This window comes from Chrysochloris asiatica, unplaced genomic scaffold (assembly GCF_000296735.1).
Source record: "Chrysochloris asiatica unplaced genomic scaffold, ChrAsi1.0 scaffold00094, whole genome shotgun sequence".
Classification (NCBI taxonomy): Eukaryota; Metazoa; Chordata; class Mammalia; order Afrosoricida; family Chrysochloridae; genus Chrysochloris; species Chrysochloris asiatica.
In genome coordinates, this window is record NW_006408612.1 from 169,707 (window position 1) to 188,963 (window position 19,257).

Consider the following 19,257-nt stretch of genomic DNA (forward strand, 5'->3'; position numbering starts at 1 on the left):
AGAAGAATGAAGTCTGACAACTTTGATCTTTATTGTTGTTAGGTGCTGTCAAATCAAGTCATAGTGATCCTGTGTACAACAAAAAGAAACACTGTCAGCCCCGCACTGTCCTCACAATTGTTATGTCTGAGCACATTGTTGTAGCTACCATGCCAATTCATCTGATTGATTTTTTTCTCTGACACTCTACTTTATTCAAGTAGAGGGACTGGTTCCTTCCTGATAACATGTCTCATCATCCACCCTTCTAAGGAGCATTCTTGCTGCACTTTTTCAAAGACAGATTTGTTCATTTTTCTGACAGTCTATGCTATATTTAATATTCTTTACCAAAACTATAATTCAAAGATATCTATTTTTCTTTGGTCTTCCTTATTCACTTCTCAGCTTTTATATGCATATGAGACAATTGAAAATACCATGCCTTGGGTCAGATAGACCTTAGTGTTTAAGGTGACATCTTCGGTTTTTGGCACTTTCAAGAGGCGTTTTGCAGTAAATTTATCCAATGCAACAAGATGTTTGATTTCTTTACTGCTGCTTCCATGCATGTTGATGGTGGATCCAAGTAAAATAGAATCTTTGATAGCTTCAATACTTTCCTTATAAATCATAATGTTGCTTAATGGTTCAGTTGTGAGGATTTTTATTTTATTTATGTTGAAGTGTAATCCACATTGAAAGCTTTGATCTTTATCTTCAAGTCCTCTTCACTTTCAGTAAGCAAGATCATGTCATTGACATATCACAGGTTGTTAGTCTTTCTGCAACCCTGAATCACATTCTTTTTCATATAGTCCAGTTTCTTGGATTAAACAAGTATGTAGATGGGGTGCTCTGAAGGTGAAGCAGGAGAAGAGAAGGACACATAGACTTCTGCAGGAAGAAAGAGGGATTCTCTGTGCTCTGGCATTGAAATCTGAGACCCAAGAATGACTAGAAGTTAGCCAACAAGTTCAAAACAAGATAGAGGCAGCTGAGACTAGATCATTCAGGGCCTTGGAGACAGACAAGATTTTAAACTTTATTCTAAGGACTTCTGGTGTGGCGCTGTAGGATCACTACTGGACTTTGAACCACAAGATTGGCAGTTCAAACCCTATACAGGGTTGCTCTGAGTAGGAACCAACATGACAGCACTTAACAACAACAACAACATTCTAAGGGCATTAAAATTTAACATGTTCAAGTAGGGAAGTCACAAAATCCAACTTGCCTTTTGAAATGATTACTTTGACTTCAATGGAGAGAACAGGTTGGAGGAGATTGTAAGGAGACCATGTGGAGCTTGTTGGCAAGTTTACAGAAAAATTTTGGCTGAGACTAAGGCAGGAGCAGTGGAAACGGAAAGAAGTTGAGGAATCAGAGTGGTAATGTGCAAGCAGAATCAATAGGAGACGTTCAAGGATCAGAGAACCCAAGCATCTTCCTTTATCATCCATTTGTTATTTGTTTACAATATAGAAACTGTCATGAAAATTAAACAAACAAACAACAACATAATAGAGCAAGAGTCATTTAAGCGCCCCTGAACAGTGAATAAGGAAGACCGTAGAAGAATTGATGCTTTTGAGTTATGGTGTTGGAGGAGAATATTGAAAGTGCCATGGGCTGCCAAAAGAACCAATAGATCCGTTTTGGAAGAAGTGCAACCAGAGTGCTCCTTGGAGGCCAAGATGGCCACACATCGTTTCTCATACTTCGGACATATTGTCAGGAGGGACCAGTCGCTGGAGACGGATATCATGTTTGGTAAGGTGGAGGAAAGAGAAAGAGAGGAAGACCACCAAGGAGATGGATTGGCCAACTGGCAGCATCGTTGGACTCAAGCGTGGCAACAGTAGTGAGGTTGGCTCAGGATCGGGCAGTGTTTCGTTCTGCTGTGCATAAGGTTGCTATGAGTTGATACTGACTCTATGGCACGTAACAACAACAACTAAAGGTATTTTTTACTCGGCTCAACCATCAACACTCAAGGAAGCCGCAGTCAAGAAATCAAATGACGTATTATTGCACTAGGCAAATCTGTTGCACAAGACCTACTTAAAGTGTTGAAGAGCAAATATGTCAGCTTGAGGTCTGAAGTGCTCAGGATCCAAGCCATGGTATTTTCAGCAACCTCATATGCATGTGAAAGTTGAACAGTGAATAAGGAATACCATAGAAGAATTGACGCATTTGAGTTATGGTGTTGGAGAATATTAAAAGTACCATGGACTGCCAAAAGAACAAACAGCTCTGTGTTGGAAGAAGTACAGCTCCCTGGAAGCCAGATGGCCAAACTTCGTCGCTCATACTTCAGACATATTATCATGAGACCAGTCCCTGGAGAAGGAGGTCATGTTTGGTAAAGTGGAGGGTCAGAGAAAAAGAGGAAGGCCCCAATGAGATGATTGACACAGTGCCATAGGGATGGGCTCAGGCATAGCAATGATTGTGAGTTTGGCTCGGGACTGGGCAGTGTTTTGTTCTGTTGTGCATAGGGTCGCTATGAGTCAGTATCAACTCTATGGCACCTAACAACAACAACATCAAGATGTTTCAGGAGCACTGGTAGCATAGTGGTTACAAGTTGGACTGCTAACCTCTAAGTCAGAAGTTTGAAACTACCAGTTCTGTAGGAGAAAGATGAGCCCTTCTGCTCCTGCAAAGATTTACAGCCTCAGAAACACTATGCAGGGTCACTATAAATCAAAACTAACTCCACAGCACACCTCCACCACCGTGGCTTCTTGACCAAGAGGCAGTTGTCAGATGAACAAGGGGATACTGAATGATTTAAAATCAGGAAAGGTGTGTGCCAGGTTGTATCCTTACACCATATTTATTCAATCTGTATGCTGAGCAAATAATCTGAGACAATGGATTACATGAAGAAGACCATGGCATCAAGATTGGAGGAAAACTCATTAACAACCTATGATACGCAGTTGACACAATCTTGCTTACCAGAAGCAAAGAGGACTTGAAGTACTTACTGATGAAGATTAAAGACTATAGTCTTCAATATGAATTTCACCTCAATATAAAAAAAAACAAAACTCCTCACAAATAGACCAACAAATAACATCATGATGAGTGGAAAAAAGATTGAAGTTGTCAAAGACATTTAGTTTGGATCCACAATCCCATGGAAGTAGCAGTCAAGAAATCAAACGATGTGGAGAAGGACATCATGCTTGGAAAAGTATAGTGACAGTGTAAAAGAGGAAGACCTCCAACAAGATGGATTGACATGGTGGCAGCAACAACGGGCTCAAACATATTAACAATGGTGGGGCTGGTACAAGACCAGGTAGTGTTTCATTCTGCAGTGCACAGGATTGCTATGAATCGAAACCCACTTGAGTATATCTACTAACGACAACAACATGGCTTCTTGAGTAAGAGCCCTGGTGGCATAGTGGGTAAGAGCTCTGATGCTAAACAAAAGGTTGGCAGTTGAAACCCACCAGCCACTCCATGGAAGAAAAACTAGACAATCTGCTTCCGTAAAGATTTACAGCATTGGAAATTCTGGGGTGTAGGTCTCCTCTGCTTTGTAGGGTCACAGTGAGTCAGAGTCAACCTGAGAGCCTTGGAGTAGTGGATTTATGGCTTCTTCATCAATTTTTATGAGATTTCCTGCTTCTTCCTCTAAAAATTGGGATGATTTTAAAGTTTAGGGAGCTACCTGTGACAGAATGGAAAGTAGTTTTCTGCATTTAAGTCCCAATCACAGCTGTATCACTTACTACCATATCCGTGTACCTTAGTTTCCTCATATGCATAATGGGCCTAATAATGCCAACCACACAGGCTTTTATGAGAAGGAAATGAAATGTGATTTGTATAGGTTCTGGAACTGGTACGAGCAAAGTAATAAAAGTATTGGTACTAGGGCTCCAGTCCAGATATGCAAGGGTTTATTCCAACTAAAACACGTTTGAACGTATCTTTACAATAGCTGTAGACAAATTCTTTTTGTAATGTGCTTGTCTAAGTCTTGTTAGGGTGCCTTCAGAAAACAAAAGCGAGGTCCAATCAAAATAGTGACTTCTGAGGGGATTTGCTGGGTCAGTTAAATTCAAGGTAGTAAGGTCAGCTCAGAAGTTTGCAGTGACTTTTTTTTGGATTACAAAGCGTAATCTTGATAGATTTCCTTGAAGGACATAGGACGATTTAGAAAACAGGTTTCAGAATACTGAGAACTGCATTGGTGAAAAAAGGCCAGGAAGGTTGTGCCTAAGGAATTTTTTTTTTCTTCTTCCCATCAATGACAAAGCACCTGCTCATTCTTTAAGGGTAGCAGTCTTATGAGAATGGGGAAACTTTACCCCATCCACCCTACAACCCTGATCTTGTCTCTTCAGACTTCTTTTTGTTCCCCCAACTCAAAGAACATTTCAAAGTAATGCAGTTTAAGTCCCTTAAGGATGCCCAAACTGCTGTTTTGATGTGCTGTAAATTGAAAAGCATAGAATTTTGTGGGGAAAAGGGTTAGAAAGCTGTACAGACCTAGATGGAAGATATGTTGAGAAAAAATTGCTTCACACTTTGATATATTTGTTCAAGGAAGCACTCTCTGACCTTGTAGTAATATTTTTTTATTTACCCTTATACATATCTAATAAATCATAACTTGTATTAACATTAACAATATAGAGTATATTCACTATGATAGTACTGATGTGATAAAACAGACTGAAACCATTGAATGAGAAGATTGGGCTTGTCAGACTCATCAATTCTGTCCCCCTAACCTTTCTGATTTTGTCCTCTTTTGGGCACAGTGTTTGAAATGATGTTTGAAAGAACACAGATTTTCTACAGTTCTGGGGCAAATTCTTTTCTTTCATGGAGTATGCAACTGGTTAACCACTCACTTCCTTTCTGTGGCACCAGGGAAGTAGGGGGCTTGGGCAATCTCTCTAAGTCAGACACTACTGTTTTTGAAATTCCACTGGCTACAGATAGAAGTCCTAGTGTGGTGCTGTGGGATAAAGTGCTGGACTACCAGGTTGGTTTGAACCACAAGGTCAGCAGTTCAAACTCACCAGCCACTTCTTGGAAACAATATACAGGGTTGCTATGAGTTGGAACCAACTCAACGGCCCTTAACAACAACAACAGATAGGCGCCAGGTGACACAGATACATAGGTTCTTGGTCTGGGATAGAAAGATCTATAAGCCTGTGTAACCTGAGTTGTTACCTGTAAATCATCCATTTTCCAAACCTCCTTTTGCTTAAAATGAGTGTGTTCAGTAATTAACATTATGACGACAACTCTACAGCTCATATCACTATTCTTATTTTATAATTGGGGCATAGCACATTTAATTGCCTGAAAATGCAAATTTGCTACAGAATAATATTACACACAGAAAGGAAATGGTGTCAATTGCTTGAGATGGAAAATCCCAGAATATGTTATTCATCATGTCTTTTCCTTGCTTTTTTTTTTTTTCAGGGGAGAGAAAAATTTTCACATATTTTATTATATTTATGCTGGTCTTTATCATCAGCAGAAACTTTCTGATTTTAGGCTTCCTGAGGAAAAACTTTCTAGGTAAGCATCAGAGTTCTAATTGTTAATTTATAATGAATGTATAATCTGTGTTGATAAACTCGGAAATAAATGGAGCTGCTTTCTTAAGTGGAAGCCCATAGTCCGAATGAAATGCCCAGAAACAAGTAGTAAGGAAAAGAAAAAGGGGGTGGTGGTGGTGGTAAGTAGGAACTATATAGCACCATTTACATTTTTGATGGAAAGTCCAAAACCCAGCTGCAGTCATTTTCCTCAGTTAGATGTTTGGCAGTTAACCAAACAGTCAGCAGTTTGAGTCCACCCAGCGGTTCCTTGGATGTAAGGCTTTGTGATCTACTTCAAAAGATCAGCCATTGAAAACTTGGTGCAGCACGGTTGGACTCGGATACACCTGGGCTTGCCATGACTTAGAACTGACTTGATGATAGCTGATTTGATTTTTTGTTTATTAGACTATGAGGGAAATTGACCTGGAGAGGTGCCATTTTCCAAGTGAGTGTTTATTGTGTGGTTATTTTCCATTTCGTTTAGGTATATAGCTGATGAAACAGGAAGAGTGATGCATGACATAACTTCTAAGGAATCTTACCGAAGACAATTTGAAGCAATTCAGCATTGCTTCAGGATTATAGGGTTCACTGAAAAGGTAAGTGATTGTTGAGAGAGAAACTCAAGTGTTGATAGTCTTGAATGAATATGAGTGAAGACAGGGAGGTTCTAATTTGGGGCAGAACATCTGCTTATCAAATGCATTGCTGGTCATACTGTAAGTTCTTGCTGCTATAGTGTGGTCACAGGACCAGGAACAATTCTGTTACCTCACAGTGTGTTACAAATGCAGACTCTCAGGACCATCCAAAATTACTAAATCAGTATCTGCATTTTCACAAGATCCCCAAGTGGTCATTAAGCAAGAAAAGAACTGGTGTAAGAGCCACAACCCTACGGATTATTATCATCACCAATTCCCTATAGGGGTAATAACAAACAGTAAAATAATATTGCCCTTTTCTGAGTTGGGGTCGTTCCAGCCATTAAGGTGAGCTGTGTAATAGAAGGACAGGGATGTGTACATTATACCCAAGCAAGTAGTTCATTGTGTACCAAGATAAATTAATTAAAACCCTTCCAACTTTCTTGCAGTCACTTCCTTTTCTGTGATACACACTTGTACATTGTTAACTGTAGCTCTAAGTACTGTACTACTCTTTTCACACTAGATACAGGCTGTCTCTATTAAATATATGCTAGGGGTGACAGAAAATATTTATAACCCTAGGTTCAAATATTATTCTGTGATACATTTATGTCATAGGCTCTGGGCTTCATGCCATCAATTTTGCAAAATATATAGATTCTTTTTCTTTTCAACAAAGGAGGTGAATGATTATGAGGTAAGGGAGAGTGTTAAATCTTAAGGGATTAGATTACAAGACACTCCAGTTAGCTTGGGCCAGCCACTTGGGATAAAAGATTGCTTCTATAATCCAATGAGTTTGGCTAGCCCTTACCTCCCAAGCATGGTTGAGTTTAGTCATAATAATACCTTTCTTTTTTCTAACCAGCTGTTAATTTTTTCTATCAGCCTCCCACAGACTTTAAACTGACACATAGTGGAAAATCCCAAAGGTCAGATAAAAATAGAAGTATATTTCCTTTGCCTCTTACAAGAGTAATTAAACAGGCTCTGGCATTGTTACAGGACCTTTATAGTTATTACTTTATAGAGCTGGTTTTTATCAAAGACACATCACCAGAAGAGTCAAAGCATGGTGGAGATGGCAGGACAGCCATTTTGGATCATGCCAAATTATTTGGAAGCATATTTATTTAAAAGGGTACAGAAACAATGGAGAAGTCAGTCATAGGGTTAATAATACGTTGCTTTCAATGAGTACAAAAAGGTGCTGTTGAATATTGAGAAGAGATTGATCCTGTTCAAAAGAAGGCAAATCCAGTTTCTTATGCAAGTAACACATGCCTTCTACATTTGTCTGTCAATCACTCCTTTTCCTTAAGTCCCTTACCCCAAGTATTTTTGTAGACACACTGCTATTTTTTAAAACAGAAACATGCAAAAAGAAAAAAAAAAAAAAAAAGTATAGGGGTACTTTCCCAAAATACCTCCTGTGGGAATAGAGCCGCTAGTCAACAAAGGTAAAATGTCACTTGTGATTTGTATAAAAACATGGTAATAGCTCTTGTCTATAGAAATGTACTACAAATAATGAAGTGAATGGTGTGTGTTTTAAAATAACAAAACTAAAAACAGAAGAAATGAAGCTACAAGGGAGCTTCACAAAGTTTGCAAAAAGCTTTCATTTTTCCATGAACTCTTTGAAGTCCCCTTGTATGTCCTCAAAGTAAACAATTGTATATCCTTAAAGTATGTCTAATCTCTGTGGGAAAATGTGCAGTCAAAATGAATGACTGGCCACATGAATGAATATGGAAAAAAAAGAAATGTAAACACTGATAAACATTCTTCATTTGTGCCTAGTGTGGCCAAGAGCTTCCCCGCGGAGTGAGAACAGCGAGTCCCTTTGGACAGGAGGCTCATTTGTGGAGTGGGGGCTTCCAGCCATTTAATCTGATGACTTACATTTTCTGACTCACAGAGCTAGAGCTGAGCACCTTTGGGCTGAGGCTTGTAACATAATGGAGTGCCCTTTGGTCGTGTATGTGCAGTTCTGAAAGAGCTTTGTAATATTGCCCAAGTAGGGGAGAGGCCAAGTCAAAGGACTGAAGGTCAAAGGTTGGCCTGCCTGTGGTCACAGCAGAGAAGAAGCTGTCCTGACTAAAGAACTGTCTCCTGAACATTCCTAATACTGAATTGTGGCTTATTAATTTCCCTAATAAACCCCAAGATCATGACTATTGTTTGTGAGTTGTGTGTGGCCACTGCAAAAATCCCTTCTCCCCAGCTGAGATGCTGCGGAGCAGGGATTGTTGGTGTGAGAATTGGTGAAGAAGGGTGGAGAGTGGAGACATGTCTGACCTCTGACTCATAGGAATCGGCCTTGGGCTGATGGACTTGATTCTCTGTCTCCCTTGTGGAGGCCAAAGGCGGTCAGATGCTACAACCATGCACTTTATACAGTTGGTGTGTGAATAGCCAGAATGTAATTGAACAGATGTCTACATGTCTTCACCATGTCCCATAATCATTCGTACTGTATACAAACCAATTGATGTCAGTTAGCGACCTTGGAAATGGAAGGAAGACACTGGATCTTAGCTCTCTGATCTTAAATTCTATAGCAATGTCTCTATAGATCACCTGTTTTACTGAATTGGCACGGCAGTTCACTTTATGTTTAGAGCCTCAAAGTTGCTGTTGTTGTTAAGTGCCATGGAGTCATTTCCAACTCATGGTGACCCTATGTCTGAGGCTGTAAATTTTTGCAGGAGCAAAAAGTCTTCTTTCTCCTGCAGAACAACTGGTAGACTTGAACAACTGACCTTGTGGATCACAGCCTGGTGTTGATCCTACAGCTACAGAGCTACTGCTTTTCCTAAATTCAGAAACATTCCATTGACTTGGGTCAGGCCAAATGAGTGATGTCTCAGAACTTTTTCTGTCAAACATTTCCAGACAGAACTTGAATACATTAGTCAATTTCATCAACATTTTGATCCTGGTCTTTTCTGTAATGTGACTAGTTCCCTGCAAGGATCTCTTCAGTTTCTTCCTAAGCCTTACAGCAAAATTATGAGGAGTAAGTTTGTACTCATGAGCATGAATTTTAATTCTGGGACACCAGCCAAAAGTTTCTGAAAGAACTTCTAACCCTGGCTTTATTGTAAAGAAACCTCCCTTGTGGAAGGAGCCTCTCAAGAATAATGATGACTGCTTGTAAGGGACTGGGGGATTTATACCCAAAACCCAATTAGGAAGCTGAAGATTAGTGCTTGTTCATACCTGGTTTGGAACCAAACCATATCTTAGCATTTAGTATTGTGCCTGTCTTGCTGGATAGATATTATGACACATTAAATGAATCTAGTTTTAGACGAACTTTTATTTAATTTTGTTGTTGTTGTTGTTAAGTGCTTTTGCGTCGATTCCAACTCATAGCAACTCTGTACAGAGTTTCAGAGAAGCAGCTGGTGGTTTTGAACCACCGACCTTGTGGTTAAATTAGAGAAGTAACTTCCTCAGGAAATGCAAGAGAATCCACTACCTGACATGCCTGTGAACAAAGCCAGGGATGATTTTCTTCAACTGGACCAACCTAACAGAAAATGGAGTCCTGGTGTGGCACTGTGGGACAGCATAGTAACTGGACCACGAGGTCAGTTTGAACCCAAGGCCGGTGGTTCAAACTCACCAGCCACTCCTTGGAAACCTTATACAGGTTTGCTATGAGTCGGAATTAACTTGACAGCACTTAACAATAATAACAGAGAAAACAAGGCTCTTTCCATGATTAGTCTCACTTTTACCTAGGGCATACCCACATCCGTGAAAGAAGCATCTCCTGACAAAAAAAAAAAGAGAGAGAGAAACAAAACACAGCATTTTACTGTGGCACTTTGACAGAGAAATGTTCCTGCCCTGCTTTTGCCAATTTGTGGCAAAGATGGCCTTATACCCATCAATACCCAAATGACAAACCCATCTGGAGGAGTTGTTAGTCTTCTTAAAAAAACGTCTTGCCCAAAGTGGAGTTATTCTTTTTAAATCATATAGTTAGTTGGAAACTGGTAGCAAATAAAAAAGATCATAGAGCAAATTTCTGTAGGAAAGGCAAGGGTGTCAAAGGCTCCACAGCTGGAGATGAGGCAAGAGAAAATGAGCCAATTAAGAAAGGTGGAGTGAGCCTTTCCAGGAAATCTGTGGCGGGAAAAGAAGAAAAATTTGCACAAGAAATATTGAGGGTAGAGAGCGCGGAATCCCGCAGATGAACTGTTAAATTTTACCAAAACTATGTACATGGTGGAGCTTGGGCCTTAACACAGGGGAGGACGTGGAATCCTGGGTCAGTTGGAAGAACTAATTAACCCAAGGATGAGGCTAAAGGAATAGAGTGGATGGAAGAGCACAGGAACTCCCTAAGGCTAATACTTCCTTAACGAGATGAGCATTCAGATACTTCCTTGCTACTTTTCACTAAACCCAAGAAGGAGGACCAACCTGTTATTCAGATCAGTGATTCATGCAACGTTTGAACCTCAAAGGTTTCACTCAAAGTCATAAGGTGGTTTTCTACTTTTAACGGTTGCAGAGCACAGTATGAATAAGGTATATTGCCAGAGAAGTAAGAGAGGCAGATGCTGGCCTCAAGGGTATGGTATTTGACACACATATTCCTTTGGGAGTTGAAGCCTTATTTTGGGAAGCTGCATGCTTGAACTGTCATACATGAAGTATGTGTGCATTTTAGAGGAATTTTTTTCCCTGAGAGTATTGAGAGTGTTAGATAATCTCTTGAGATCACTGGATATAGAAATGACAGATATAGAGAAATACAGCCTAAAATGACAGCTTGTCACACACACCACACCATCATCCTGTAGCAAAAATGAAATCAAGTGAAACAAACACAGATGATAATCTGGTAACCCAGAAGAGCACATGGAAAGAGGAAGACTCAGATGGAACACCAAAGGGAAGGAGAAACTGAATGAAAAGAGCAAACAAGGAGACTTACAGACTCCAGGAGACTTGCCAGCCTTCCCGGTGACGTGGGCCATCTTGAGACAGAGTGAGCAGTACTCCTAGATGAGGATCATAGGAAAGCAATACCACAGAATCCCCAGTAGGAATTAGAGATGTTGTGTACACAAACCCAGAGCAAAGCAAGGTGAGTTGAACATGAACATGAACTTGATCTAAGCAGGGAAGGAGCTGAAAATAGGGACAGAACTGCTTACCAGCAGTGGTTCCAGATAATTTTGGAAGGTGACGCTGGCAGAGTGGAGGATCCATAGAGTACTGGCTAGAGGTCCCTCATCCAGATGGACTCTGGATAGCCTTGACTCCTTGCATTTGGACAGGTCCAGGTCCAAATCACCAACTCTACTCTATTGGAAGTGCCCTGAAACCCATTCTTCCAGAGACTGGGGGAACATTCTCCCCCTCCCTCCCGGTGATCCATGGAGTGTACTCCTATGCCGTCAGACCTATGACTGGAGGCTTTCACCCATCCTGCCTATCCCTTTGCTGCCCTGCCTATCTGGTGATTCTCGGAGATGCTGCCAGGTCTGCAGCTGGAGACTCATGCTCACTGTGCCCACCCCCATGTTGTCCCACTTACCCAGCAATCAGCAGTGTGCCAGACTCCTGCCACTAGACTTATGACTGGAGGTACGTCCCCCACTGCCCACCTGGCAGTGTAAGCTCCTGTGATACCCACTTGGTAACTGGTGACTCATGGACCTTTGCTCCAATCACTAAGCATTGGGCAGTGTTCATACATAGTGCATAACTCAGCAACCCACACTCGCACCCTGGTGACTAGTGGAACAGACATACCACCTCATCAGTAATGCCAATCACATCCTGACAGGCGCTACCTGTACCTCTGCCAAACTATGATTGTCCTCTTCCAATGTCTACCTAACTGCAGTGCCACACAGCCCACACCCAAACAGTTCCTGTAGGTTGTCTGTACTTGCACTGAAACCCCTTGATGAAGCCAACTACTGACACAACGCTTTGTGCGTGCACAGTGTGCCTACCATGGCCATTTGAATGGTGCTCTTCCACAGTGGATATGGAAATACCATTCCTTTATATCTGAAGAATGCACGAATGGCTAGCACTAGCCCAGAAGGACCCTTCCCCGCTAGTCCCACAAGTGCTGTGGAGGCATCCTGACCACCCAACTCCTGTTGCACTGCTCTCCCACTTGCACTCAATCTGGTAAGAGAAGATATACAAGCCTAACCACAGAGGACTTGCACATGGATGTGACCCACCATACCCACTAGAGAAAAACATGCTTAGCCAACAGACACCACAAAACCCTAACAATTAAAATAACACAAAGGAAAAAGGCATTCTAAAGAGAAAGAGGAAACAAAACTCTGGATGCATCAAAACAAAACCAAATACCAGCCCCAAACAAAAAAACCAAACACACACATGTTGTTGTTGTTGTTGTTAAGTGCCGTCGAGTCGGTTTCGACCCATAGCGACCCTGAACAGGGTTTCCGAGGCTGTAAATCTTTACGGGAGCAGATCGCCTCATCTTTCTCCCGCGGAGCAGCTGGTAGTTTCGAACTGCGGACCTTGCGGTTTGCAGCCCGATTCATAACCACTACGCTACCAGACACACACATATATATTAAGTTGTTAAGTGCCATTGAGTCTATTCCAATTCATAGTGACCCTGTAAAGAGGTTCCAAGGAGCAGCTGGTGAGTTGAACCATAGACCTTGGGGTCCATTGCATTATCCTGAAGCATCAGACCAGGGCTCTCTCTCTCACTATCTAGATATCTTTCTCTCTCTAGATAGATAGATAGATAGATAGATAGATATAGATCTCTCTCTCTCTCTCTCTCTCTCTCTCTCTATATATATATATATATATATATATATATATATATACCATAACGAATGGCAGCAGTAAATTCCTATCTATCAATAATCTCAAAGAATGTAATGGTTTAAATGCATCAGTCAAGAGACAGAGAGTAGAAGGATGGATTTAGAAAAGAAGAAGCACCAATATGGTGCAAATTATCTATAGATAGAGAGAGAGAGAGAGAGAGAGAGAGAGTATGTCCTGGTGTGGCGCTATGAGTTAATGCGCCAGATATATATATATATAAACATCTGAGTGACCTAGAGACAACAGACAATAACAAATCATATGAAGAAACAGGATTGTTGTTGTTAAGTACCACTAAGTTGATTCTAATTCATAGTGACCCTGCATAGGAGCAGCTGGTGGGGTTGAACCACTGACCTTGTGACTAGCAGTCCAGTGCTTATTCAACAGCAATGGCTCAAACAAGTGAATAAAATAAAGGGACAGAAAACCTTCCTGAGCAAGCAATGATAATAAAAGTACCTGATAAGTAATATCAAAGACTTCTGTATAGGATCCTTAAAGATAGTAAGGAAAACACAAACAAAACATTGGAAGAATTCAGGAAGACAATACAAAAACAAAATGATAAATAGGAAATTAGAAAGCATACAAAAACCACAACTAGAAGATTGACAACAAAGTATCAGTAATAGAAAAGTCAATGATGGACATAAGATCAGAGTTGGATCAATGGAAGAAAGAACCCACTGAGTAGAGGACAAATCCCTTGATACAAATTTGTTTGAGGAACAATCAGAAAAAAAAGAATGAAAAGATACAGCCTGAGAGTTATGTGGGACCCAATCAAGAGGAAGAATTTATGCATAACAGGAATTCCACAAAAGGAGGAGGGAAAAAAAAACACAGAGAAATTTTGAAGATTTATTGATAGAAACTTTCCTAATATGAAAAAGGAGAAGGTTTCCATTCAAGAAGCTCAATGAATACCATACAAGATAAACACCAAAAGAAAGTCATCAAGATAAGTCATAATCAAACTTTCCAAAACCAAAGACAAAGAATTATGAAAGCAGCTTGTGGAAAACAGAATATCACTTATAAAATGGCACCAGTAAGACTAAGCTCTGAATTCTCGGCAGAAGTCATGCACACCAGAAGGCAATGGAATGAAAAAAAAATTGCCAACCAAGAATTGTATATCCAGAAAACTGTCTTTCAAATATAATGGTGAAACTAGGGCATTCCCAGATATATTAAAATGAAGACACTGTTAAAATCCAAATCAATCTTACAATAAATATTAAAGGAAGTCCTTCAGATAGAGAACCAAAAATATCAGATAATAACTTGAGATTAAGACATACAGTAACATTACCCAACTGCCAACCCAGATAAAGAATTCACCATAGTAAAATAAAGCCACAAAACTGAACACAGTTACCAGAGATGTGAATCTATAAATGCTGATAATTTCTAAGTAAAAAGGGGGAATAAATGGTATAGTTATAGAACTTCCATGTGGAGAGGAATTCAGAACAATCTTATGATTTAACAGACTGCTTTTAACTCAGGAAAATAAAGATATATTTTAATGTAAACAAAAAGAAAATTAATAGGTATACTTACCAAAATAGAGAAGAAAAAAATATGAAAAGACTCAGTAAACACAAAGTCAACAAAGGATATGAAAAGAAAGTCCATGAGAAAAAGAACTCAATGCAGAAAATTAAACAGAACAAAGAAACTTAAAACCATGACAAAAAAACCAAACCACAGAAACCATAACGAATGGCAGCAGTAAATTCCTATCTATCAATAATCTCAAAGAATGTAATGGTTTAAATGCATCAGTCAAGAGACAGAGAGTAGAAGGATGGATTTAGAAAAGAAGAAGCACCAATATGTTGCCTGCAAGAAATGTACTTTAAATACTAACACATAAATAGGTTAAAATTCAAAGGAAGGGGAAAAAAAATTATCAAGCAAACAGTAAGCAAAGAAGTGACAGTAATAATTTCTGATAAAATAGATTTTAAGTAACACTTTATTATAAAAGTCAAAGGAAGACATTATATAATGATCAAAGGTTAATCAGCCAAGAAGACAAAACCATAATAAATATTTATACACTCAATTACAGAACTTCAAAATACATAACACAAACTCTAAGTGTATTTGAAAAGAGAAATAGACAGTTATATAATAATAACAGGAGACGTTTACATACCACTTTCAGTGATGGACAAAACCACTGAAAGAAAACCCACAAAAATGCAGAAGATATAAATAACACAATCAGCCAACTTAGAACATATACAGCACATACTACCCAACAGCAGCATAGTATAGAATCTTCTCCAATGCACAGGAATTATTCTCCAGAATAGACTACATTTTAGGCCACAAAGTAAAACTCAGTAGATTATATATATTGAAATAAACACATCAAAATAATCCAAAGTATCTTTCTGATCATAATCATATAAAACTAGAAAGCAACAACAGAAAGAATGTGGAAAAATAAACAAATATGTGGAAACTGAATAACACCTTATTTAAAACTATATAATAATTGTTGTGTTTGTTCAGTGCCGTGGAGTTGGTTCCAACTCATGGTGACCCTGTATAAGGTTTCCAGGGAGCAGCTGGTGAATTTGAACTGCTGACATTGTGGTTGAAACTGATCTTGGGGTCCAATATAGAAACCAAAAATGTAAAAATGTTATGTTGATTGATTTCCTAATGTTGGATTATTCTTGCATCCTTGATAGGAATCCTACGTGACATGAATTCCACTTGCTAAGTAAGAATGAAAATAGTACACCAGAACCTTTGTGACACCGCAAAAGCCTTGTTCAGAGGAGAATTTATTGCAATAAATGCACACATCAAAAAAAAAAAAAAAAAGGTGGGGGGTGTCCAAAATCAATAACTTAACCTTCCAACTATAACAAAGAGAAAAGGAACAGCAAAACAAGTTCACAGTCACCAGAAGAAAGGATATGTATAGATAAATAATAAAGATCAGAGCAGAAATAAATGAAATACAAAACAGAAAAGCTATAGAAAGGATCAACAAACTGACAAACTACTAGTCAAAGTAGCAAAGGAAAAAAATGAGATGATGCAAATAAACAAGAGAAGAAACGAAATGGGTGGCATTGTAACAGAAACAACTGAAATAAAAAAGAAACCATAACAGAACATTAGGAAAAATTTTACTCCAACAAATTTGAAAACCTAGAAGAGATGGACAAATTTCTAGAAACATACCGTCTACCTAAACTAACACAAATAGAGGCGGAAAGTTTGAAAAAACATATAACAAAAGAAGAAAATCAAGAGGTTATATAAATACTCCCAACAACAAAATCAATAACAAAAGCCTTGACCCAGACAGCTTCACTAGAGAATTCTATCATTCAGAGAAAAGTTGACACCAATTCTACTCAAACTATTACAGAATATAGAAAAGGAAGTAATATTCCCTAATTCAGTCTATGAAGCTAGGCAAAGACATAACTTAAAAAGAAAATTACAGACTAATTCTCCTCATGAATACTGTTGTTCTTAAGTGCCGTTGAGCCAGTTCTGATTCATGGTGACCTCAAATAGGGTTTTTGAGACTGTAAATCTTTGAGGGAGTAGAAAGGCTCATCTTTTTCCCATGGAGATGCTGGTGGGCTTGAACCAGTGCTGATCCTCTAGAGCCACTATGCTCCCCATGAATATAGATTCAAAAATTCTCAACAAATTCTAGCTAGCAGAATTCAATAATAATGTGTTATAATCAAGTGAGATTTATACCAGGAATGCAGTAATAATACATTAGAAAATCATTCAACCACATTCATAAAACAAAGGAAAATAATCACATGCTCAACTCAATCAACACAGAAAAAGCATTTACTAAAATCTGACACCCGTTCCTGATAAAACACTTGCAGAAAATTAGGAATAGAAGGGACATTTATAAACATATATAAGACCATATGTGCAAAACCAACAGTCAACATTATTCTCAATGAAGAAAGATTGAGAACATTCTTGAGAATGGCAATGAGATAAGGCTGCCCTTCATCACCACTCTTATTCAGTATTGTACTGGAAACCCTAGCTAGAATGATAATGTAAAAATGGGGAATAAAATGTATCCAAAAAGGAAAGAAATAAGTAAAATTATCCTTATTCAGAGATGATATGGCTCTATATCCAGAAAATACCAGAGATTCTGTAAGAAAATGACTAGAACTAGTAGAAAGATTCAGCAAAGTGGCAGGGTACAAGCTCAACAAACAAAAATCAGTTGGGTTTCTAAAAAGGAGGACTCTGAAAAGGAAATAAAGAAAACAATACCATTTATACTAGTCCCCCAAGGGATAAAATACTAGGAATAAACCTAAGCAAGGACTTAAAAGACTGTACAAGGAAAACTAGAAAACACTACTGCAAGACACTGAAAGAGTTCTATATAAACAGGTATCCCATGCTCATGGATTGGAAGACTTAACATTGTGGAAATGTCAGTACTACCAAAAGCAATCTAAAGATCTAATGCATTACAACCTAAAGCCCCAAACATTCTTTAATGAAATGGAAAAACTAATTTCTAACTTTATATGGAAAGGGAGGAGACCCCAAAATAACTAAAGCAATATTGAAGAAGAAGGACAAATTGTAGGTCACACACTTCCTGATCTCAAAACTTAACATACAACTACAGTAATCAAAACAGCCTAGTATGGGGTCAGTGATAGATAATTAGACCAATGGAATATAATTAAGAGCCTTGAAGTAAATCTATCCATCTAAGGGAACCTGATTTTCAATAAAGGATCAAAGTCCATTCAATGGGGAAGAAACATTCTCTTTAACAAATGGTGCTGCTGGTAAAAGTGGACATCCATATACTGAAAAATGAATCAAGTTTCATACCTCACAAAATGCATTAAAAACTAACTCAGAATGGATCAAAGAAAGCTTAAGTTAAGTACCAAGGAGTCAGAGTGAATCTGCATAGAGTTTCCTAGAAGCAGTTGGTGGGTTTGAACCATTGATCTTGCAGTTAGCAGTCCAGTACTTACCCTACAGTGGACTTCAATATTAAAGCTAAAACTTAACTCCTGGAAGATAACAGAGGGTGAAAACTAGGGAACCTAATTTTCAGCATAAATAGTCTAACAAAAAAATTTTTTTATGCATGAACAGAAAATAAATTAGATAATTAGGACCTCCTAAAAATGAGGACCAGTCACTGGAGAAGGATATTATGTTTGGTAAGGTGGAGAGTCAGAGAAAAGGAGGAACACCTCCAGCGAAATGGATTGGCAAAGTGTCAGCATCAATGGGCTCACGTGTGGCAACAATTGTGAGGTTGGCCCAGGACTGGGCAGTGTTTCGTTCTGTTATCCACAGGGTCGCTATGAGTTGATACCTACTCGATGGCACATAACAACAACAAAAATGAGGAGTACTGAATATAAAGGTAGATGTTTTGTAACAAAAGGAGTGGAGAGGTTGATCTTGCAGTCCAGGAGCAGAGGACCCTGGGACCATCAAGGGAGAAGAGCGGAGTGTGGGACCCTATCTAGAGAAGCAGTGACACCAGAGATGGAGGCAGAGATGATGACATGGAGACATGGAACAGCTGGGGACTCTAGACTCAAGGAGAGGGGGGTTGTGTGCTGACAGCCAGCAGGCAGGTTTGCAAGATGTACCCTTCGGTCGTTTTAATAGTTATATATTCCTGAGTACTTCAGTGTACATTAAAAAAAACAAAACAAAACAAAAAACAACAGAGGGAATGGAAGCAAATGTTGTTGAATGATGATGGATGGAGGGAATTGAAATCATTGCAATTAAACGAAATATGATAGAATGAATGTAAATCTAATGTTCTCCCATGTAAATTATCACTCAATTCACAATAAAAAAAATTTTTTTTAAATGAGGAGTGCTGGTGGCATGTGGGATAAGCACTGAACTGTTAACTTCAAGGTTGTCAGTTCAAACCCACAGAATGTTCTGCAGAAGGAAGATGAGGCTTTCTGTTCCTGTAATTACTTACAGCCTCAGAAACCTTATACAGGGTTGATAAAAGTCAGAATCAACTCAATGGTACCTACCAACAACACCAACAAAAATTAACTACTTATTGTTGTCAGGTGCCATAGAGTTGGAACCGACTCATAGTGACCCCATGCACAGCAGAACGAAACAATGTC

The 19,257-nt window shown here is 39.0% G+C and overlaps 1 protein-coding gene across 1 annotated transcript in view; it reads left to right on the forward strand.

Annotated features, from left to right (window-relative positions):
* MYO3B (myosin IIIB) overlaps nt 1–19,257 on the forward strand; it is a 481,549-nt gene that overhangs the window by 105,058 nt on the left and 357,234 nt on the right. Inside the window, exons 9-10 of the mRNA XM_006866691.1 lie at nt 5,452–5,550; nt 6,061–6,175. Coding sequence (XP_006866753.1) covers nt 5,452–5,550; nt 6,061–6,175 — 214 coding nt within the window. The remainder of the gene's footprint in view (nt 1–5,451; nt 5,551–6,060; nt 6,176–19,257) is intronic.